Genomic DNA, 23,888 nt, shown 5'->3' with positions numbered 1-23,888 from the left:
ATAAAAATATTATCTATATTATTGTGTACACGTGCGCGTGACACAACTCCGCATGTTTTAAAAATATAATTTATAACACGAATATACGTACGCGTGATTCGATTCAAAGAAGGGTCTTTAAATCTAAATAGAAGCGGTAACAATAAAATCATGCAATAAAAATGTATTTAACAAATCAAAATAATCAAGCCGAATATAACAGTTGAGCGACCGTGCTAGAACCACGGAACTCGGGAATGCCTAGCACCTTCTCCCGGGTTAACAGAATTCCTTATCCGGATTTCTGGTGCGCAGACTGTTAAATAGAGTCATTCTTTTCCTCGATTCGGGATTAAAATTGGTGACTTGGGACACCCTAAATCTCCTAAGTGGCGACTCTGAAATAAATAAACAAATCCCATTTCGACTGTCCTTAAATTGGAAAAACTCCCTGTACCCCCGCGGGCGCGGAAAAAGGAGGTGTGACAGATCTGGCGACTCTGCTGGGGACAATAATTCCAGAACCACTGGTTCAGGGTTCAAGAATTCGAGCTTAAAATAACTGTTATAGTTGGCTTTATTTATTATCTGATTTTTACATGTTTATGCTTAATATGCTAAATGATGCTTTTACCGCTTTAATATTATCTGAATTGTGTATAAAACTGCTACGAAACTCTTCTTCTTTCTGAGTCTTCTAAATTTATGGTGTACACGTGCGCGTGACCCACCTTTCTGTTAGAAGTCATACCAAATAAGACGAAGTTGGGACAAGTAACTAGGCCGGGCAGACTTTCGTGCTCCCGGTACGTTGCCCCCATTTCGGCTCAAGCTGTCCACTTGGGTAAGCCAGGGCTAGAACAATATGCCTCAGGTTTTTCACTTAGAATAACTCAGCTACATGCCGGATCCCTAGTAGGAGCGTTTGTTTGCATCACGTGCATTTGACTTTGGAGGCTCAACACAGGGGTTGAGTCTGTCTAGGACAGGTGTACCAAAAAATAAAAATGACCATCCTGATGCATCTTACTTGCTGCTATTTGCGCATTTATTTGATTCGGACTTGTGTGTTGACTGATTTTTGAATATCAGGAATAATATTTTGAAATTTGAAAAAAAAAAAGAAAAAGAAATAGCGGTTAGGGAATTGATTGTTTATTTTTTGAAAAAAAAAACAATGCCCAAATATTGTCAAAACTCTGCCGAAATTTCGAGAAAATGAAAAAAAAAATTCTTATTAGTTTGTTTTATTAAAAGCAAAAGAGAAAAAAATAATAATCGTTGTTCTGTCTTATTTTTTTAAAAAAATAAAATAAAAAATATATATATATATAAAAAGGAAAATAGTTTGTCTTCCCCTGAAAATGACAATGAAAAGAGTCTTACTTTTAAAATAGTTTTTTTTATTCGTTTCTGAAAAATTCAAAATAATAAAATAAAAAGAGTCGCGTTGAAGTGGTTTTATTATTTGTTGCAAATATATATATATATATAAAAATCCAAAAAGTTTTTCTTTATTTCCAAAAAATGTATATATATCTTTATTTGTTGCAAAAATATTTGTCCTGCCCAAAAAGTCTGGAAACGTTTTTTTTAGACTCCCAATTTTCAAAACAAAAAAATCCAAAAATATTTTCCATTATTGACTTCTTTAGAAAGTTTTTTTTTTAATTATTTAAAAAAAAAAAGAAATCCGAAAATATTTTCCTTCTTCTTTAAAAATTGAAAAGAAAATTTAAAATTCAAAAAAAAAATTAGAAAGCATTTCTTTTATTAGAGGTAAAATTCCAAAAAAATATTTTCTTTCTTCTTTAGAATAAGAGAAAACAAATAAAAATTCAAACAAAAAAAAATCTTCCTTTTACTTTTGAAATTATCAAAGTTCAAATCAAAAGAAAAGGAATTCTTAGAAGTCTTTCTTTTAAAAAGAAAATCAAAAAAAAAAAAACTTCCTTTCTTCTTTTAAAGTAGTTCTTTCACAAATTCAAAAAAAAAAAAGAATTTAGTTCATTTACTTATTCTTGATCAGCCCGAACTACGCGGGTTTGATTCTCACCGGATGTGAGATGCGTAGGCAACCCTCATCGGGTCCAACCCCCCTTTTGCTAAAATAGCCAAAAACAAATAAATAAATAAAAAACGTGTCAAAATTTTAATTTTGTCATAAATAAGCCGGGTGGTGTCCAACCTCCCCTTTTTGCTAAAAAAATAGCCAAAAAAAATATGTCAAATTTTAATTTTGTCATAAAGAAGTCGGGTGATGCTGTTTTATCAAGACATAGCTGCCCGAAAGGGACGACGGAAGGCTGACTTTGCATAAACAGCCACATTTGGGTCATTTGTTAAGATTTGGGCCAGTTGACCCACACAGCCTTGAAAAATCTTCGTCCCCGAGGCGCTGAAGGGCCGTGTTTGCAACACCCGGTTTTTATTGTAATTTGAAAAAAAAAACAAAGAGTCAGTGGTCAGGTGAATTTCGTTTGGATTTTTGGTCAAAATAAGCCGAGCCAGCTTCGGCCGCGTCTTAAACCGTTCTTGCCGAAATAGCCTTAGAGTATCTTTCAGTTGTCGAAAGGTTATTTTCGTAAAAGAACGGACAAGTTTGTAAAGTGTCAAAATAATCCTCCCCGGCCTCAAAATTCATGTGAGATTTGGAAGGGGCCACATTTGCAAAAATAGCCGTTTGGTTGCATTTGTCAAACGGGGAAAGGAAGCTGGCCTTTTTTGTTTTGAGAGTATAAATCTTTTGATTAAAATATGTGGGTTGTTTGATTTTCAAGTTTGTAGGTAATCTTCAAACCATTGAAACCCAGTTTGTTTTAATATGAAAATTGATAAAAAATGTTTATTGTTTATTGGTCCGAACTACGCAAGGTCTGATTCATGCGGGGTCATGATACGTAGGCAATCTCCATAAGATTCGACCACCACTGAAAAAGAAAAAAAAGGGAAGAAAGAAAAATAAAGGAAAGCGCAAGTGCATCGCATCTCTGATAGAACGGTTTAACTGCTTAGGTGCATTGCATCTCTAATATATGATTATCTGTCAAATGCCCTGACACTAACGTGATGGCTTCCCTTTGCTGTGTTCATATATAGAAAAGTGGTTGGTTGTGGTAACTCCTCCCTGCAAAGCAAATGACACAGAACCTCAGAACAGGGTGGGTCGGTACTGATGACCGACAACAATTGGTCGAACAGAACAACGGGTTGGTAGAAGAAGTGAAAATGCTGAGACAACATGTGGCAGACATGTATCAGGCATGGATAACTGGGAAAGCACCACCCCCACCACCGCCAAGCTTTTCAAACTCTGGCATTACCCATCCCCCATACTCTCCATCCCAACCCACTTATGACAGCTTTCCTAGCTACCCGAGTAGCTCCATCACTCGTCCACGCTACTCCCCTCCCCAATGCTACTTCTCTCCACGAGATTCCCAAAGACGGGCTTCACTTTCCAAATACCCAGCTCCACAGAAGGCCTATCCACCCTCACAAGCCTACCGGAAGCCCCCTGGATCAGGTTTCCGGCCCAATCAAGCATTTAGGAACGAAAGGTTGCTGAAACGAGGAAAGGCTCTCACCCCTATCGGAGTATCTTATGCAAGTCTGTTTGAAAGGCTAAAGCATGCTGGCTTGATTGAGCCGCTCCCCGCATATACTCCAGATCCACATGCAAGAAACTTTGATCCGGCAGCGCGATGCGCGTACCACTCCAATGTCATAGGGCACAACATTGAGAGTTGTCGTAATTTGAAAAAGGAAGTAGAGAAAATGATCCAAGAAGGGCAGATTGTGATCGATAACAGTGACATGGAGCACTCGAACCCTATCAAGAACTTGTTGACGGAGGTTGATGATGTGGAAGCTGGTAATGGTATTGGCAATACTAATGCAAAGCTTAGTGGCTAAGATGCCAATTTTGATAAAATGGGAGGACGCTCCGTTCCTTGGTTAGCAAGAGAGAAGCTGATGGTGGTTTATTTTGTTGTCATTTCTGTTATCCGGATTATTCTGAGGGTTGTAATCCGAATATTGTCTTGTGTCAAACCTTCTTATCTTTCCATTTTTGTCGTATCAGTTTGTTTAAGTCTCGTTGAGGTTGTGTTAAGATTTTATTCTGGTTGTTTTGTTTGTTTTATTATTCAAACCATTTCGCCGGTAGTCTAATACAAAAGCCGGTCTTTTATTATTTCCAGACATCTTTTTGTTTAGTCCTTTTGTCATTTTCGTTCAATGCCGATTCTAGGGACATGACATGCGCACACAGTTTGGGCCTAATCTTAAAAGTTAATTATAAAACTCTGGAAAGGTGATCAGACCATTTAAAGGAAATAAGAACGGTGTGAGATTATTTGAAGCCCGAGTCATGTGGAATTAGGGCAAGTAAAACACAAAGAAAACCGTTAAATGCAAGATTCGCCGAATTGGCATAAGGGTCGTTCATGAGAGTGAGAGTGTCGCCCAGCAGTGCTTTAGAAAGGACAAATGAAAAGCAAGTGTTTAACATAATTGTCAAGACCAGCACCGTCGGAAGAGACTATAAATCTATGTTCAATTGTGTTGTTTGCACTTGGCATGTTTTGAAGACTGGAATGACGAAGGCATTTTGTTCTGCTACCTAAACACTTTATCCTTCGTTACCCCTTTTGAGCCTTATTTATTTTCTTTCATACCCCTCGTTCGGAATCAATAGCAATGACTAGGAAATACGAGCCTGGAAGGTAAAGAAAAAAAAATCAACAAAAAAAAAATCAACAAAAAAACGAAAAAAAGAGAACAATGATTAAAAAAAAAGTCAGAAGAAAAAAGAGGAATTGGGAACTACGTTTGACCTGATTCCTCAAAGAGGATACGTAGGCGCTTCACGGCTCGGTCATAGGGTGCATAGTGTGCATAATGTGCATGGTATGCATGGTGTAATAAATTAAAAAAAAATAAAAAAATAATAATAAAAAGATAATCCCCAAGCAAGAAACTGGGGCAAGGGTTGCGCTTGTGGTAAACAAATATGGTTCCGAAGGTTGTAATTTTAAACCCCAAATTTATTTTGTTTTTGAGCCTTTAATACCCTTTCTTTCTAGCCTGTCCAAAAAACCCACATTACGGTCCAAAGAAAGACCTTCTGACCAGTCTGCAAAAGATGCCAAGTCAGACAAATGAGAGTCTTACCGGCGAACAAAACATTCCGTTCCACAGCAGAAAGGACTCTAATCTCCAGCAGAGAGAGTCATACCGGCAACACTCCAAATCCCCAGCTGGAAAGTGATATAAATGAGAGAGTCTTATCGGTGAAAATCTTCACGGACACCATAAGGCGATGAAAGCTGAGAGAAAAACCCAAAATGAGAGAGGCTTGATAGTGAAAACCCTTCGGGCACTACAAGTCGAATAAGATTAAGAATCAGATGGGGAATTGCCAATTGAAGATCTTGAAAGATGATTGACAGCAGAGGATAGGCCACATATGCATGTCATGACCATTAGAGTCGGTGTCTGCGTGTGATAGGTTTTTTATTTATTGTATCCACGAAAAATGTTAGTTTTAGATACGTATTGTCTGTTTTCTTTTTCACGTCATTAATTCTTTAAAATTTGAGGTATATGATTCATATGTGTAAAACAAGGCTCGCGGTCAACACATAATAACAATTTGTAGAGAACCTTATCAAGAATATTTTTGTGATTAGGGATACGTTCGCGTAACCTGATTATATTTCTAAAAGCAATTCGGATTATGCGTTCGCGCAACTTCGATCGAATATTTAATAAAAGGGATTCCTCGGAGAATATCATTATTAATTTCATAAAACCCCGAGATGTGAGGTTCACTACTTAATTATACAAAAAGGGCGAATGTTTTTGATTTTATTAAAGCATAATTTCGAAAATAATTATTATAATAAAAATATTATCTATATTATTGTGTACACGTGCGCGTGACACAACTCCGCATGTTTTTAAAAATATAATTTATAACACGAATATACGTACGCGTGATTCGATTCAAAGAAGGGTCTTTAAATATAAATAGAAGCGGTAACAATAAAATCATGCAATAAAAATGTATTTTACAAATCAAAATAATCAAGCCGAATATAACAGTTGAGCGACCGTGCTAGAACCACGGAATTCGGGAATGCCTAACACCTTCTCCCGGGTTAACAGAATTCCTTATCTGGATTTCTGGTGCGCAGACTATAATACAGAGTCATTCTTTTCCTCGATTCGGGATTAAAATTGGTGACTTGGGACACCCTAAATCTCCCAAGTGGCGACTCTGAAATAAAGAAATAAATCCCGTTTCGACTGTCCTTTAATTGGAAAAACTCCCACGCACCCCCGCGGGCGCGGAAAAAGGAGGTGCGACAAACCCTATTAAATTTCTCCTTTAAATCATTCCAAACAGAATAAGCGGACGGAAGAGTATACCGCTAAGAAGTTCCTTTCTTACATTGATCGTAATCCATGATTTTACCAAAACATTGCAGCAATCCCACAGTTTCTCCAAATCCTTGCCAAAATTAGCTCGACGAACGGTGCCGTCGATAAATCCGAAATTGTTTTTACATTCCAACGCCAACAACATCGTGCGACTCCAAATGCTATAATTCTCCATTCCGATGAGTAATATTCCAGTTTATACCACTCTCGCGAATCTAACGGCTACAGATAAAGCGGATGGTTGTGGTCAATTGTGTTGGAACTAGATTTAGTACTAGAATTCACCATAATTGCAAAATTAGGTTTTTAGAAAACTTTGAAGGCGAAGAATTTCTCGATCTCCTTATAAAATTGACGAAGAAAATCCCTATATTCTTTCAATCAGAAGCTCTGATGCCATGTTGAATTCAATGATAAAAGCAAATTCAGTGTGTGCTTAATTGATTGAGCAAGTAGAAGAGAGAATTGAATACAAAGGAAATGACTGAGCTGTAATAGAATTGGGAGAAGAAAATGATCTCTCTTACTTTTACGGTACGAGCTACAAGTATTTATATACATTTGACTGACTATGGTCTACTTAACTAACAAGTAACTACCTGGGTTAAGTTATCAACTAACTATGGTTAAGTGAGCTAACTAACTAACATATGGAATAACACACTAAGTTCCATGTGTACAACTAGCACTATCTTCTACAACATTAATTCGAATTCGAACCATATAAAGTTCATTATAGGAAAAATATCTGTCACTTGTGTTAGAAATAAATTCTGTGTTTCGAGGCCTTAAAATCTCCTTTTTACCTCACCTCGATTTGAGTGCATGATCCAGATGTATATCCAGAAAGCTTTTATGTGAAAATATGAGAGATAGAAATTTCTAGAGTTAAAATTTGAATATGGTTGACTTTGGTCAACATTTTGAGCAAATGGACCCGAATCTGTGTTCCGACAATCCCGGGAGGTCCGTAGTAAAATATGAGACTTGGGCGTATGCCCGAAAATGAATTCCGAGGTCCCAAGCCTTAGAAATCAATTTTTGAAAGAAATTATTTTGCTGAATTATTTATGAAACAAAGATAAGAATTAATGTTTGAAATCATTGGTATCGGGCCCGTATTTTGGTTCTGGAGTCCGGTACAAACTTCTTAAAGTATTTAAATAATAACTGTGAAATTTGGTGAAAAATATAGTTTATTTGACGTGATTTGGACCTCCGGTTGAAGAGTTATGAACTTTAAGTGTTCTTGATGAAAATGATGAGTTTTGAAGTTTAATTCATAGTTTTACATGTTATTTTCATGATTTGATTGCACAAGCAAGTCCGTATGATATTTTTGGTTGGTGTGCATGTTTGATTTGGAGACCCGAGGGCTCGAGTGAGTTTTGGATAGGCCACAGAGTGAAATTTGGACTTAGGAAGTTGCAGGTTTAGCAGGTATGTTGGCTTCGCAAATGCGATAATCGACCGGGGCTACCTTAGTCGCAAATGCGACTGTTCTATCGCAAATGCGATATCGCATTTGCGAAAGGTCCCTCGCAAATGCGAAGGTGACCGTAAATTAAACTGGGTCGCAAATGCGACATTATCTTCGCAAATGCGAAGGGGTCAGTTTTCTGAGGGGTTCGCAATTGCGACACCTACAACCTGCAAAATCATAATTTAGACGTACTTCAACCATTTTTCAAGCCCTTTCAAAACCAAAACACTCTTGGGCGATTTTTCAAAGATAAGTATTCTTCCAAATCGATTGTAAGTCATTTCTAACTTGTTTTATTAATTTTTAACATCTTTTCTCATGATTTCAACTCAAAATCAAAGGATTTCACGGGGAAAATTGGGTGTTTTGGGTAGAACCTAGATTTTTCAAATTTTGGGGATTTGGACCTCAATTTAAGGTCCGATTTTAAAACAAATTGTATATTTAGGTTCGTGGGGGAATGGGTAATCGGGTTTTGGTTTGAACCTCGGGTTTTGACTATGTGGGCCAGGGGGAGATTTTTTACTTTTTGGGAAAAAATTTAGAAAACTTTTTTTCATGCATTGGAATTGATTCATTTAGCATTTATTGATATAGTAAGTAACTTGTGGCTAGATACGAGTGAATTGGTGGTGGAATCAAGAGGTAAAGCGATAGTTGAGGCTTGAATTGTGTTCGTGGCATCGAGGTAAGTGTTTGGTCTAACCTTAGCTTGAGGGATTATTAGTCGAGTCTTAATTGCTATGTGTTAACTGTGGAGTACGACGTATAGGCATGGTGACGAGTATCTATACGTCGATGTCAAGCATGCCCGTGAGTCTTGTATTGAAATTTTATGACTCCGTTGTGATTTATTCGTGCTTCATATGAGAATTATATTATTGTTCCCTTGTCGGGATGTTGTTGTGATATTATTGTTCCCTTGCCGAGATGTTGTTGTAATATTATTGTTCCCTTGCCGGGATATTGTTATTATATTATTGTTCCTTTGCCAGGATGTTGTTGTTACATTATTGTTCCCTTGTCGGGATATTGTTGTTATACTATTGTTCCCTTACCGGGATTCTTTTATGATTGGTGTTGATAAATGAAATGGGAGCAGGTTGCACGCCTGCAACGGTAATATGTGAAATGGGAGCGGGTTGCACGCCTGCAACGATAATATATAAAATGGGAGCGGGTTGCACGCCTGCAACGGTAAGATATGAAATGGGAGCGAGTTCCACGTCTGCAACGGTAATATGTGAAATGGGAGCGGGTAATATGTGAAATGGTAATATGTAACGGTATTACATGTTACTTGTTTTCTTTTCCTTATCTTTTGCTGGTACTTGATTTATAGCTTCCTTACATTTTTCTACTGTTATTCTGTTGTTATCCGTTACTCCCAGCAGCATGTTTCCCCCTCCCAACTTTAGCTGTAATTATCTGTTTTTATTTCCACTGTATATGATTTAACTGCACGGGTTTATTTGGTAGTCTGGTCCTAGCCTCGTCACTACTTCGCCGAGGTTAGGCTAGGCACTTACCATCACATGAGGTCGGTTGTGGTGATACTACACTCTGCACTGTGTGCAGATACTGATACCAGAGCGTTTGAACCGCAGTGAGGGTGTTGTCTTCAGTCCATTCAGGCGACCCGAGGTAGTCCTGCAGGCGTCCGCGGCCTTGGCGTCTCCTCCTATCTTTTCTCTTTCTGTTTTTACTTATTCAGAGACAGACTTATGTATTTCATTCAGACCTTATTTGTAGTATTCTTAGACAGTCCGTGACTTGTGACACCAAATTCTGGGTAGTATTGTACTTCAAATTATGTAGCAGTGTTTGGCTGAATTATTAAGTTTTCGTCTTCCGCATTTCCGGTTATTTAATTTATTTCGCTGTTTAATCACTTATTATTTTAAATTGTCGAACATGTTTAATAAAAAGGGTAATGATTTTATAATATTCGGCTTGCCTAGCTTCCACGAGTATGCGCCATCACGATTCCCGAGGATGAAAAATCCGGATCGTGACAATATCGTTCCATAGAATTTTTCTATTCTCGATACTCAAACCCAAAATCTCTAATTAGAGGCAAATGCATATCCGATGAAATGAAGCCAAATAAAGTAACTTGTAAAAATTGAATATGAACATCTTCCGTGTAATTTGCAAGCAGGTCACTCCATGCCTAAAATTTTACCAAAAAAATAAAAATAAAAAATTGAACGTGTGATGAGTAAAGCAACGGTTAAAAGAAATAAACAAAATAAAAATAAGGAGGAGGCCCCCATCGTAGGAAGCATCCGAATTTTAGAAATTTGCTCATTCATTCATATAAAAGCTATTTTTTGGGGTATCAGCTCCATTATTTCAAGAAACATAAGCAATTATGGGTTCGAGCAGCAGTCGTATAAAAGCATCATCATCGTCATCATCAACAAGAAGGTCAGGGTCAGGGTCAAGACTCAAACGGACTAAGCTCAAACTTTCTTCTCTCCTTTGTGGTGCCTCCACTTCTCAGTCGAACCTTCAGGCACTTCTCTCAAACTTCTATTTTTTTTGGGGTGTATTTTAGCAAAAAAGGGAACCTTTTGGTTTTGAGGTACCTATTTAAATTGGTACTGTGATTTATCTGATTTAGTGTTTGTGTTCTTCATGATTTTGATGCTATTAACAAAACTGTGATTAAGTGTTTGCTTCAATTGATTGCTTTTTTTTTTCCTTGGGTAATTTGCTACTTCCTTGAAATTCAATTTATTTGGCCCTTTTCCTTTGCTTAAAAGGGCTGCAACTGATACTAGTAGTTCAGTCTGATCATCCATAGTTGACTTTTTGTGTTCCTATGGTGTCTATGCAGTCTTTTTCTTTTTAATTTTTCCAGCTGGGATTGGTGTAATGAAACCTAACTGGTCTTAGTTGTCCTTTTTTTGGGGTAAATCCATCTTGGTAAATTCATTTGTACTTGTGGAAATCTACTTAGGGATATTGTAGTTTGCTGTATTGATAGAGCGATAGAAGCTCCAAATTTTTTCTTGTTTCATGCTTGGAAATTAGTATTGGAAACAACCTCTCTACCTTCACTAGCAGGGGTAAGGTCTGCGTACACACTACCCTCCCCTAGACCCCAACTGTGGGAACATACTAGGGTTGTTGTTGTTGCTGTTATGCTTGGAAATTAGCTGCTCATTGAGAGTTATCTGTTGTTGCTCCGGTTCTTAGATATGAGTGTCCCTTTCATCTTTAAAATGTGTTAACACTCTACCAGAAACTAATACTAGTTAATTGTAATGGATAGGCTTGCTGAACAAACGGTGTTCTGTGTTTTCGTACTATGCTTATAAAGCTTATTACCACTATGGGTCTTTTCTCTTTGTTATAACTTCTAGCTATTTTTGAGGCCACAAATAGTTAATGGTGCATCGCTAACATTTAGAGCCTATGTGTACTGTGCTCAACTTCTCTGATTAGAGAAGGGCTGCTAATGTCTTTTATTAGGCTGTATTGCTCAAGGAACAGTTAAAGGCTTAAAGAAGAAAAAAAAAGTTTTGTCTCGGTTGAACAAGTTTGCACCCTCTATCTGTGGTGATAGAGCTGGGTGCTTTGATACATTTGACTGTAGTTTGTCTAGACCTGGATTTGCATTTGATGTTGTTGCAGTGTCCTGTTTTACATCATGCATCCATCTGATTTCCCACTGATTATCGTTATGTTCGACACTTCATACTGAAGTTGATATTTCAGAGAATTTTTTTCTCTTTTTAGTATGAATAATTAATTAAAGATAATTCTTTAGTGCTTTTGAATTGCTTGCAGTTCAAGTTTGTTGCAAAATGTAATAATATATTTTCTTTTATTAGTTATAATCTTCACCCTTAAATTTTGAGATTGAGATATGATGATGCTCTACAGCTTGAAATTCATCCCCAAAATTTGCTGGGAAGTTCATTAGAAAATCAACCTCTGGTTGGTGATTTTTCCCAGTATTCTGTAGCAGAATCTTCTTCAACATTTAGTTCAGAAGTTGGTCATGCTAGTTCCAAACCTGAAACTGGATCCTCATCAGAAAGCACTAGTTGTCTTATTGAGAACGCTTTTGTTGAATATAATTTGATAAATGCCGAAGTGAACATCAATAGTGCATGCCTTTCAAATGATAAGCGTTCAGTATGTGACCAGGTTAGTTCTTCTTTCAGTTCATAGCTCCACATTTTGGACAAATAGTTACATAGCTACTGCATATGTAAAACAACCATCTCAAGAATTGGTCTCTTCACAGGCAAGAGGCAGCTTAACTGCAGCTGTTAGTAGCTGCGATTCAGGGAATGAAGGTGAAGCTATGACGTGCTTGAATACTGAAGACTCTCACTCTGTAGCAGAGGAGTGCAGAGGCTCATGTTCACATGGGGATTCGATGGAGAATCACGGGGATGTAGATATTGAGTCAAGTTCTGATTCTAGATCTATTTCTGTTACTTCTGACTCTATACCCAGGCATCAATTTCTCGAGGGTGACGCCTCTCAAGAAGCATCAACTTCAAGTTCTGGATTTCTTTTGTTGGACAATGAGCTTGGCGTAACCACTCAAGATGTGCTACATGTTGATGTGGTGAGTATCTCTTCCAACATTTTATCTAGTAGCATTGCTGATATAGGCAGTCGAGAAACAAGAAGAAACAATAGGAGGCTCTTTTGGGATGCTATATCAAGACGCAGTTTAAGGAGGGATAGTGATTCTCCAACCATTGTTTTTGCAACTGGTCATGCTGATGATCTAGGATCTCATGACAGATGGCTAATTGATTTGAGTGGTGATCTCCATTATGATGGAGTTGGATTTGATTCTGGTTATGGGACTGGCAGAAATCATAGCAGAAGTGAACAAAGACAGCCAACAAGATCTGAGGTAATATATCAACAACTTTATCTATTATTGTAGTGTTTTTGACTGTTTAAGTTGGATATAGACAATCTCTGCAATTTCTTTTTATAGAGAAGGAGGTTTAGCTTAGCAAGATCTTTACTGATCGTATTGAGCCTGAATTATATCAGGAGAAGGTAAATGCTCTAGTCTGCTTATTAGAAGGTTCTGGTATGATGGTTAATTATTTTCATCCTCTTATGTTATACTTACTAGTCTACTTACTCTCTCAAAAGCATGATTATCTAGGCTTATCGTCCATTTTTCTGGTTCACACTATATTAATATTAGATGTTAACTTGCATTTTGTGTCATTTTAATTTCGCTTATTGGGTATATCTTCCAGTAGATCAATGTAATATCTTTATTTGAAGGTTTTCCCCTACTGATCTATTTGATAATCGCTTCCAATAGAAAATCTCAGCAAAACATTGGTTCCAACTAACTCCCCCTTTTTTCCATCTACATGTTTGATCTTTCTTTATTTAGGCACATACTGTGTTACATGGAAAAATCAAAGGTAACTGCCTATGATGGCAGAAATTAAAAAAAAATCTTTTCTTTTGGTGTTTTTAGCATATATGTGTCTGCACAAATGTGTAATTATGAATATACATCTTTTTATGAGCAAAAAAATGCATCTTAACTTTGTATTCAGTCATTGTAGTATCATGCGGCTACTTTTATATATGGACTACTTCGCACTTATAACACTTCTCTCTTGGGGCATTTAATTTCATGTTTTCTTTTGTTCTTTTTATTTTAACCTACTTAGAATTCATTATGATAATCCCAAATTCCCAATCACCTATCTGTATTACATATACAGGTATCAGAAAGAGTGCTTGAAGGCCTTGGTAGCCGAGTTCCACGACAAAATCTTTGCTCATCAGGCCTTCATCCTGATGGTACATGTTCATGTGAACCATTACTCACAACTGAAGAGTTCAGTACCCTTGCAAGTATTTCACGAATAATTATGCTTGCTGAGGCCTTATTCGAGGTATGTCTCCAGCATCTAATGTCCTTCTTCTTAGGTTTCAAAATTCTGGTGGGTATGGTTTGTTTGGAAAGACAACTTACTAATATTCTCTATGCATCTTATGCATCTGTCTTTAAGTATTGTATTGCCCTACTCAAGTCACATTCAGGAGAACTATTATAATGAACTCTCCATGCTGTTTGTGGAATTTGAAAGGTCCAGTTTACTGTTATTTCCACTATGAACACTTGGAAGGAAATAAGAAAGCAACATGAAAATTTTCTGTATAGTTTTCATCCATCAACTCGTGCTACTTACTTACTGCCCTATTTTGGAACGTTGGTCAATGGATTTAGAATGAATCATAAAAAGCTATTTGACAACGGAGTATGTCTAACACTTGATTGAAGGATGTAAGACCCTCATTTGTTGGAGTGGAAGTTGGGTATTGGCCTGTGTTTGAACCATCAAAAGTTGATCTGATTAGGCATTTACCAATCTTCAGTTGATAGATACCAGAAGGTACTAGCTGGTAAAAAATTATCAGTAACCGTGAAAACCTTCACTCCTTTAGCCTTCAATATTGCACGTACATTCACTCCGTAACCAGTATACACTGAATCTGTGTCTATGTAAAAGAGATTCTTCTCGGTGAAGGTGCTGAACACTGTAAAATTTACTAAAATTCAAGTTGCACTGAAGCCAGACTAGGGTTCTGTGATTAAGGAAACTGCCAACAATCAAGTGCCTTGTGAATGCAAAATGTAGTTGGATTACTCATGCTTTCGCTGAATTCTTATATAGGGTACTTAATACTGGATAAACAGATGTCAAGCATTTCTACTACACTCCTTGAATTTTATTTACCCTTGGTGACCTATTTCCAAAAATATAGCGCAGGTGCAAACTTTCTTTCAGACGGATTAACAAACATCCGGCAACACTGATCAGTTAAATTGATTTTATTAAATTTTTCAAGCTGGGAAAATTAACAATAATGGAGTTTTTGACGGTTAAAAATCTAACTACAATCATATTGCCTCAGTATGGTGGGGTTGAAAAGAATATATCAAAAAATTGGTGGGATTGGAAAAATTAACCTTTTCAAAACTTTGCAGTGGCTAAGCAGAGATGAAAATACTTGATATTTCCTAAAATGGAGCAACACGACATATCACTATACTTTGTGTAGCAGCATGAAGATCCTGATAGTCTAGCAAAAACATACCAGACAACACAACTTCCTTTTTCTTTTTCTTTTTCTTTTTTCCTTTTTTGGAGCATGGCCAAATCAAACAGGTTGGTTCACAAACGGGACAAACTTTTGTAGAGGAAAGAAGAACTCATACTTGGCTTCTTATGTGACTGCAAAACTTTGATCTGACATATGTTGTAATGGCTTTGTTTCTTTTTTGTAGGTCCTGGATGAGATTCATCGACAATCTTTCACACTTTCGCTATCTACGCTTTCGCTTCCAGCTCCAGATTCTGTTGTGGACTCATTTCCTCTCAAGTCTCACAAGATGTTAGGAGCTGTAGACAATGCACCCACAGATATCCAACAGTATGTCTTCTTAACTAGTTGAATCGTTGATATGCTTTCTTGAGCTATGTTGCCTCTTAAGGTTTATAAGTTAGCAGTTAGTAATTAGCACTACCTCCTCTCCTCCGAATAATATTCTCCTATTTGTTAGGCTGAAACCGCTGAAGAAAGGAAAAGAAAGAAACTAAAGGAATGTGGAGAAAGCAAAAGATAAAGAATAGGACAAAAGAAAAAATGTAGAAACTTGAGAGTTGTTCATGTAGATTTTCAGTTCTATTATTCTCCTCTCCACTACTTGCAGTAATTTGTTGTTAATTAGGATTTGTTAGGAAAATCAAATTTAAAGTTCCCTCATGCATGAGTTATGGCTTAGTTAGCATGCTTGTGAAAAACTTATATAATTGATCTCTCTTTAGTTTCTCTTAAAAAACTATTGACGCATAAACTTCCCTCTTTGGACTGATGTAATGGGATCTAATAAACCTACCTTTAGCCAGTTGTTAGACATAAGGCACTGACTTTTAGATCCTTAGGCAGTCTTCACAAGAAACATCCTGAAAATTGTATGCCTGAGGGGTTATGAGCTTTACTCACAGTTTATTTTGACGAGCATCTATTACTCTATCATCTATCAAAGGATCTGTCTGGTTCCTTTAAAACTGAAGAATCTTACTTGATCAGTTATTTGCAAGTTTCAACTCTAAGTGGACCTTGCCTTATGGTCACTAGGGTTGGGCTATCCAAGTATCGAAACAAAAATTTCAGTACACCAAATTTGCCATCTCCAGAAGTTTCCGCAAATTCAAAGATATATTTTAAACACTAACTTAGTGTTGATGGGGGAACTTTCCATTCCGTACTGTTTGACCTTTCTATTGGGATTTTCATTAAAGTATATAACCTATTGCTAATAACATTAAATATTCAGTTCTTTTTTCCTTTTTGGGTCTCTCCCAAAATAATTGACTGGTATCCTTATATGGAGAATATATTTCACATCAAGAATTCAAACTAATGTATAACTAGTGTTACTTGATAATATTTTAATTTTTAAACTTGAATATGACATATTTTTAACTATTATTCTACTTCTCTCATTTTAAACAGTTAATTTCAACACTTATCAATCATACTCAATATAGTAATTTATTCAGACATTTTGATTCTTAGAACCCTGCACGACAAATCTAATGTATGGGGACAGAGGGAGAATCTGTGCGTGATGAGAGGAGACAATGGCCACGAATGATATACATGCTTTTGTGGCAAAGAGCAGTCTTACGTTTAATTTTCCTGTATAACGAGCTGTAATATGTTTTTGCAGGTGCCATATTTGTTTGGCCGAGTATGAGGAGGGTGACAAACTGAGGGTCCTCCCTTGCCGCCATGAATACCATATGCTTTGTATCGATAAGTGGCTTAAGGAAGTAAACCGGTGTGTTCACGCAGTTGTTTTGTCTTGTGCTTTCCCATTATTGCTATCTACTTTGAGATGTAGTTTGTCCCTCTCTTTGTATTGATTTCCCACTTTCTGGTTTTCCAGGGTATGCCCAGTCTGCAGGTGCAATGTTTGTGAGAGTTCTGGGGTTGCTTCTGTCTCAAATTCAGAAGCTTCTTAACAGTGGTGCTAATTTGTAAATATAGAACAGAGTTAGGATAAAAAATTTAGTGTTGAATTGAACTGTGTAATATAGCTGTGAGATTGTAAATACATAACAGATTAGGTAAAAAGGTAACAATGTTGTATTGAAGTGTATATCATATACTCCCTCCATTTCAATTTATGTGAACCTGTTTGACTGGACACGGAGTTTAAGAAAAAAAATGAAGACTTTTGGAATTTGTAGTCTTAGACAAGTTACAAAGGGGCCCAGAGCATTTGTGTGGTTATAAAAACTTCTCATTAAGGGTAGAATTGTAAGTTGAAGCTAAATTGTTTTCAAATTTAGAAAGGGATCATTCTTTTTGGTACAGACCAAAAAGAAAATAGCTTCACATACACTTGAACGGAGGTAGTAGCTATGAAAATTTCTTCTTTCCTTTATTTCTGTCCTTATTTCTTGGGACTTTTACACAAATAGCCGGTCAAATTTATTGTTCACTTTTTTCTAGTCAGTATACATAGTTTATACACCATTATACACATATTATATGTTACATTCGCCGGCTATTTTTAGTTTATGTGATTGAGTGAGAGTTCTGGGGTTGCTTCTGTCTCAAAATATTGTCCCAATAAAACGAAGTTTTAGTTCATTTGAGTATGTTCAAATGGTCCTAGCCTGACAAATACTTACACAATGTGCAGATATGAAAGTAGTGGCACTTTATAAGAATAAAAATCAGACTTACAATTAAAAATTCGTACAGAAAAAGCATAGGATTGGTCTGTCTGTTATTATCATAATTAAGAGCAGTCAGATTGTATTCTTCTTCTGCTATTGAAGAATTTCTGGTCTTATAATTGCTGACTTTCCTTTAATGGACTCCCAATGTCATGAAAGGAACCCAAAATTAATTCTTTTTGTCCTGAAAAATAACTTTAATTTCCTTCTGAAAAGCAATGGCTTAGGAGTTTCAAAATTGGATAAGACCATATTTAAGGGTGTGGTCTGACAGTTAATAAAGTGAATAAAACTTATGGAAGAATGGGTGATTTTTTCTAAATGTCTAAGCGTCGTGGCTAATAATAAAGATAAAAATACTGTAACATATATTTAAAAAAACTTGAGCAAGTCCCAGTGTCAAGACCACAAAATTTAGTGCAAAACACTTAGCCACGGCGAAAAACAATTTAATTCACTGACAAGTTCTCCATCCGAATAAGAAACAAAAATAGTAGTATTAGAAAGTTCTCCTCTTGTTCTGATATATAGTATAGTATAATCAAAGTCATAGTAATGATGAAGCTCGAAGCATGAGGCAGTGGTTTCTGATACAAAAACAGAAAAAGAAAGTTTGTGCTTTCCCACGTCAAACAATACAAAAATAACTCCTCTTACCACACAAAACAAGGGAGTGCAAGCAACATTATTTAATTATCATCTTAAGTTGATAGAATAATCTTAAACAACGATAAAATTATTTTTATGTGATTTATATGTTACAGGTTCGAGCTGCGGAACCAGTCACTATGTTTGTATATATTATGATAGCTTGTATATATCATATCCTTTGGGGTGTGATCCTTCCCCCAATCCTATATGAATGTGGGATGTTTCGTGCACCGAAATACCCTTTTAAGTTGATAGAATAATTAATATTTTCTTAATGCAAATTGTATCTAATAATTGTAAATAATATGTATAATCTATTATTATAAGCTGTCTCATGCATAAGGTACATCTGGATCATATTTGCTGTCTTCTAGCTATACTAAATACTGCATATATATATATATATACTTTTTCAGTTTGAAAGCATGCCAAGAGTGTCAATAAAGCAATGTCATTATTCTATTTATGATTGTCTCAATGGCAAAGGATTTGGGTATTTTAATCTTTTCTAATGTACTCCTGATAAGATGAAGATATATACTATATTATTGCACAAGAGGGAGTTATGAGATGGATATGATTATAATTATTAACTGTAATTAAAGATCGGCGATTACATTTAAGTTGTTATAAGAGTACTTAAACGAAACTTTTTATTTCACGTTTACTCACATTTGTAAGTTGTAACAATCAATCAATCAATCACTTACCTGAAGTACATGGTTTCTTAATTAGGAATAAAGTCCACGGCTGCAGCATTTATAAACCTCCAAGTTAGGTTATCTTTAATTAACTCTCCTTTAATCGTCTACGTACGTCTTTTATAATTCGCCTACAAATTACATTAACTTCATATAGTGCTATATTGACAAATAAATCGTTTGCTTTATAGATGGATAAAGTACAACAAATATACAAAAGTGAATAAATTCTTTAGTAGTGTGGGAGATCTTATTAGAGGATGTATGCATTTTATCTTATTTTCTTGTAAATGCAATATAAGTCAAGCTAGAAGTAATGAGATCAATTGAATTCACCGAGCTCACCATAAATCCGCATAAGTTAACAAAAGGAATATATTGTCTCGTAAGAAAACCTTATAAATAATCTAAGATGTGTGCGTTATAGTAATTAAAAGATGTAGAAATAAACAAAAAAGGTACAAGGTGGAGTAGAAGTGAAGTACTCGATCAAACGGGTTGATCCGTGTATTCTATAAGAGACTGATTTTCTTGGGAATTATAGAAATTTGGACCACGCATTGGAACAAAAGAGGAAATTAAAGAGCTAAGATCATACACCCTAATTAATTGATTAACAGAATTATAATTTAATAAATAGAAGAGCTAGCTTTTCAATAATAATATTCATGATAATGATATAGTGTGACAGCCGCATGCAATTTCTCAAACTTTAGGCAAAGCATCAAAGGCTTCTGTCGGCGCTTCTCTTCTAGTTATCCAACAGAAGTTATACTCCAAGTACGAGTAGCAGCAGTTGATTACTTTCCAAAAGTTAAAGTGTTCTAACAAGTCAATATTCTCTATTTTCTCTTCTTCTTTTTGGAAAATTTAAATCTAATTGTAACTTCTATGTACTGACAATATATAATAAAAAATTACACTATTAAATCACTTGGAAAATGATTACAGGTAATTACTCATAACAAGTGAAATAGTAACTTAAAAAATATTAATTAGATTATACTGGTAGAGTAAATAATATTTACATTGTCAGCAAATATAAACTTAATCCTTAGGTTATATAAGTGCGTCATGAGTAACTAATCTTTTTAATCCATACCAATTAATATACTTAAAGTTTATATACGGTTGTTTTAACTATTTTCTCATCAAAATCAGTATGCACAAATGAGGTTGCAATACATACATAAAGACACACACAAAACATATACATATATATATATATATATATACACGCGGAGAGAAAAAAATCAAAGGAAGACTGGAGAAGAGAGATTAAAAAGTGAGAAAAAGAGACATTGGAAACTTAAAATAGAAGTCAATTGATAATTACCGATAAGGGAATACCACTTCAAAGTTAGAATATAAAGTTGGAAAAGCATAGGCGTTGAAAAGAAAATAGTAGAACCTAAAGTGGTAATAGTTGTAAAACGAGAAGCATAAATAAGAAGTTAGAGGCAAGTAACATTTATGAAGCTAGCTTACATCCTTAATTATTCCTTTTGTTTTTTTCTCTCTCTTTTGTTGACTATTTATTAAAAGTCATTATTATAAGGTTCCCATATTCATTTGCGGGTTGGGACTAGCTCTAGTGATGTTTGCTCCATTATCCTTCAATATAGTCCTAGATATGACATGTGTCCTGCTTAAAAATCAATGGACAAACTTATTTTAGTTAAAAAATATTTTAATCATGGTTCTCTTTCACCCTCTTGAGACCAGGTTCGCTATTTCCTCTTTTACCTCTTATTATCCAAAAGCTCAAGACTGAAAAAAAAATAGTGGCAAGTGACAACTGATGACCTTAGCTTGATGCCTTAATTTCTGCTATTAATGATTATGATCTTGATGCATTAGTTGACCGTCTCTAAAGAGCACCGTCAACTGAATCTAAATGTACGAAAATTCTATTTGATTTAGAGAAGGGAATTGGTGTCGCCACATGCTTAGTTGAGAAATATGAATATTGAACTGGAAAATTGATATAATAATTGTCAATATTAAACCCATTACTTGATCTTTTCAACAATACAATCAAGAAAAGTAATATATATTTTAATAAAGAACTACTCCATCTGACAAGAAGAACAACTAAAATATCAGCATCTGCCGAAGAAATCATGCGAGCATTACAACAATGGGAGAGGAATGTTGGGCGGTTAAGATAAAAGAATGAATCATTTCCTACTAATCCCTTAATGTAACCATGGTTAAAATATCTTTTAACTAAGAAAATTGTGTCTATTGATTTTTAAGCAGGACATATGTCATAAATATAGGGGTATATTGAAGAATAATGGAGCAAACAGTACTGGAGCAAATCCTTACCCTTCATTTGCTAGATACATCTCGTGCTAGATCAATCGATTGTTCTTTGGTTCATAAATTAGGTTGTGGTGGAGTGGTAAATATTGTATGTGTCAAAATTAGACCAGAGAAATTCGGCACGCGGAGACATCAATAGCCGAGGTCGAGGTCGGACAGTCATCAATAGCCGAGGTCGGAGAGTCATCAATAGCCGAGGTCGGACAGTCATTAATAAGACCGAGGTCGGACAACGATGAAATAGATAGTTTGTTTTGGAATCCTCAAACTGAATATTCCCTCTAATTGTACTTTTTTAGAATTTTCTATGGATACCCCTTATACATAGGAAGGGAGGACTTCCAAAAAGGGGGGGCTCTCTCTCCCTCTCCCTCTCCCTCTCCCTTTCTCTAGAAAATATGTAAACACACCGCTCTGGAGGATCTGCGATCCCATACCTTCTTCGGATCCAAAAAAGGTTCTAAGGTTCTTGTATTTGTCTATCATTCGTCTTTATCAAATGAAAGAAGATCCGTCTCACTCAAGATTGAGTGAATCTTTTCCTTTATTTACATTTTATTGCCACTTAATGTTACTTAATGCATCTTTCTTTATACTATTAAATCTGGCCATAATCACGGCTAATACTCATACTCGGCTATGTTTTTCTATTCATATTATTCATCTCGGATCTAGAGTTAATTATCTTTAACTAGGATTTACCCTTTCATCTTCTTTAATTGATTTGTTCAAAAAGGTTTCGATATCTTTTGAGTCAAACAATTTGGCGCCGCCTGTGGGGATTTTCTAGTTAAAATTTTAGTTTCCTTTAGATCCAAAATTCAATTCCAACTATGGAGCGTCTTCAGGGAAGCCAAACGAATTTGATACACCAAATAGTTTTTGTATTTAGTGCTTGTGCAAATGAGAGGCAGCAAATTAAAGGGTCATCATTTGATTTCCTTTTTCTTCTTCCTCTTTATTTAAAGAAGACTACTACATTCAATAGGCTGCAGAAAACAGAAAAACAATAATAAAGGTAGTAGGACAATTTTATATATGCTCCCCGTAGGAAGTTATTATAGAAGTTGAAGACTTTTGCTGCTGATTAATGATCATCAATATGGCCCCATTCGATAAGCATTATCATGAGTTGAAAGTTGTATTCATGTTTGCTCTTTTATGTTATCCTCATGTTATAGTAAAGGGTAAAAGGAAAAGTAATAAGTTAGAAGATCACATTTCTTGATGACGAGAAAGGACAACCTGGCAAACGTCAATGGAACAAAGCTTAACAACAACACACATTTCTATCATTTAATTAATGCTTTCCACGTTTAACTTTTCTTTCTATTAAGTGCACTCCACTATTGTCCATAACAATTTATGTCTTCCTTGCAAATTTTAGTTTATTCCTTCTTTATAGTGGCCCAACATTACACTTGGCAGCTAAATTACCACGGTTAAGAGGTGTGGTTCTGCACAGTGACGTCCTTTTAGGCCTTCGTGTGCTTTGTCATGCCAACTTCACTTTTTGCTTTGACATTTACAAGGACTGAAACTAGCTCTCAAGTATGGAGCACGTCGAATCATCCTCCGATATGACTCACAACCCGTCGTCAACCAAGTCACAGAGACTTTCCAAATAAAAGAAAGGCTACGAAAATATCAGGCAGGAATTAATAAGCTACTGCCCGAGTTTGACGAGTGTCAACTCGACTAGATACCCCGAGCATAAAACATTGAAACAGACGGCCTTGCCAAATTGGTAGTGGCCACCGAAAGCATAACCGGAGAAGGGAACGTGATCAAACTGAGGTAACGAATGCTTTTATTTTGTTTTAACTAACTATTTCTCCAAGTGGAATAAAAGTAGGGACAGTCACCCGAGAAACGCGTCGTATTCTCCAATGCAAGCAAAATTAAGCAAACTGGGACTCACCTAAGAAATGCAGAAGCTAAGCAAAACTGGGACTCTCCCAGGGAACACCCTTTAAGGCCAAGAGTCTTCGCCAAAGAAGAAGAGTTCGACCTTGATCGAATGACGACGGGTTAACATTTCGATAAGTTCAAAATAACACCCTTTAAGGCCAAGGGCCTTCGCCAAAGAAGAAGAGTTCGACCTTGATCGAACGACGACGGGCTAACATTTCGATAAGTTCGAAATAACACCCTTTAAAGCCAAGGGCCTTCGCCAAAGAAGAAGAGTTCGACCTTGATTGAACGACAACGGGTTAACATTTCGATAAGTTCGAAATAACACCCTTTAAGGCCAAGGGCCTTCGCCAAAAAAGAAGAGGTCGACCCGTACGTCCTAGAGCCATTGCCAAAAAAGAAGAGGTCGACCCCTACAGCCAAGGGCCATCGCCAAAAAGAAGAGGTCGACCTCTATGGCCAAGGGCCTTCGCCAAAGAAGAAGAGTTCGACCTTGATCAAACGACAATGGGTTAACATTTAGATAAGTTCTAAATAACACCCTTTAAGGCCAAGAGCCTTCGCCAAAAAAGAAAAGGTCGACCCCTACGACCGAGAGTCAGCGCCAAAAAAGAA

The 23,888-nt window shown here is 36.2% G+C and overlaps 1 protein-coding gene across 1 annotated transcript; it reads left to right on the top strand.

Annotated features, from left to right (window-relative positions):
* Positions 1 to 10,249: 10,249 nt before the first annotated feature.
* LOC104218651 (uncharacterized) lies at positions 10,250 to 17,141 on the top strand. Its single transcript, XM_009769195.1, has 7 exons — positions 10,250 to 10,427; positions 11,804 to 12,070; positions 12,171 to 12,797; positions 13,642 to 13,815; positions 15,213 to 15,358; positions 16,662 to 16,772; positions 16,881 to 17,141. Exons 1-7 carry the CDS (start codon positions 10,284 to 10,286, stop codon positions 16,954 to 16,956), a joined length of 1,545 nt encoding a protein of 514 aa, XP_009767497.1. The 5' UTR covers positions 10,250 to 10,283; the 3' UTR covers positions 16,957 to 17,141.
* Positions 17,142 to 23,888: the final 6,747 nt, after the last annotated feature.

The sequence above is a fragment of the Nicotiana sylvestris genome, chromosome 1 (genome assembly GCF_000393655.2).
Source record: "Nicotiana sylvestris chromosome 1, ASM39365v2, whole genome shotgun sequence".
In the NCBI taxonomy this organism is placed as follows: Eukaryota; Viridiplantae; Streptophyta; class Magnoliopsida; order Solanales; family Solanaceae; genus Nicotiana; species Nicotiana sylvestris.
This window is presented reverse-complemented; position numbering and strand designations above follow the sequence as displayed.

Bases quoted from the DNA above. Each gene is read 5' to 3' on its own strand.
- LOC104218651 (XM_009769195.1), top strand. From the start codon at position 10,284: ATGGGTTCGAGCAGCAGTCGTATAAAAGCATCATCATCGTCATCATCA. The intron at 12,071-12,170 runs GTTAGTTCTTCT...GTCTCTTCACAG, and splicing joins AGCGTTCAGTATGTGACCAG to GCAAGAGGCAGCTTAACTGC. The intron at 16,773-16,880 runs GTGTGTTCACGC...CTGGTTTTCCAG, and splicing joins TGGCTTAAGGAAGTAAACCG to GGTATGCCCAGTCTGCAGGT.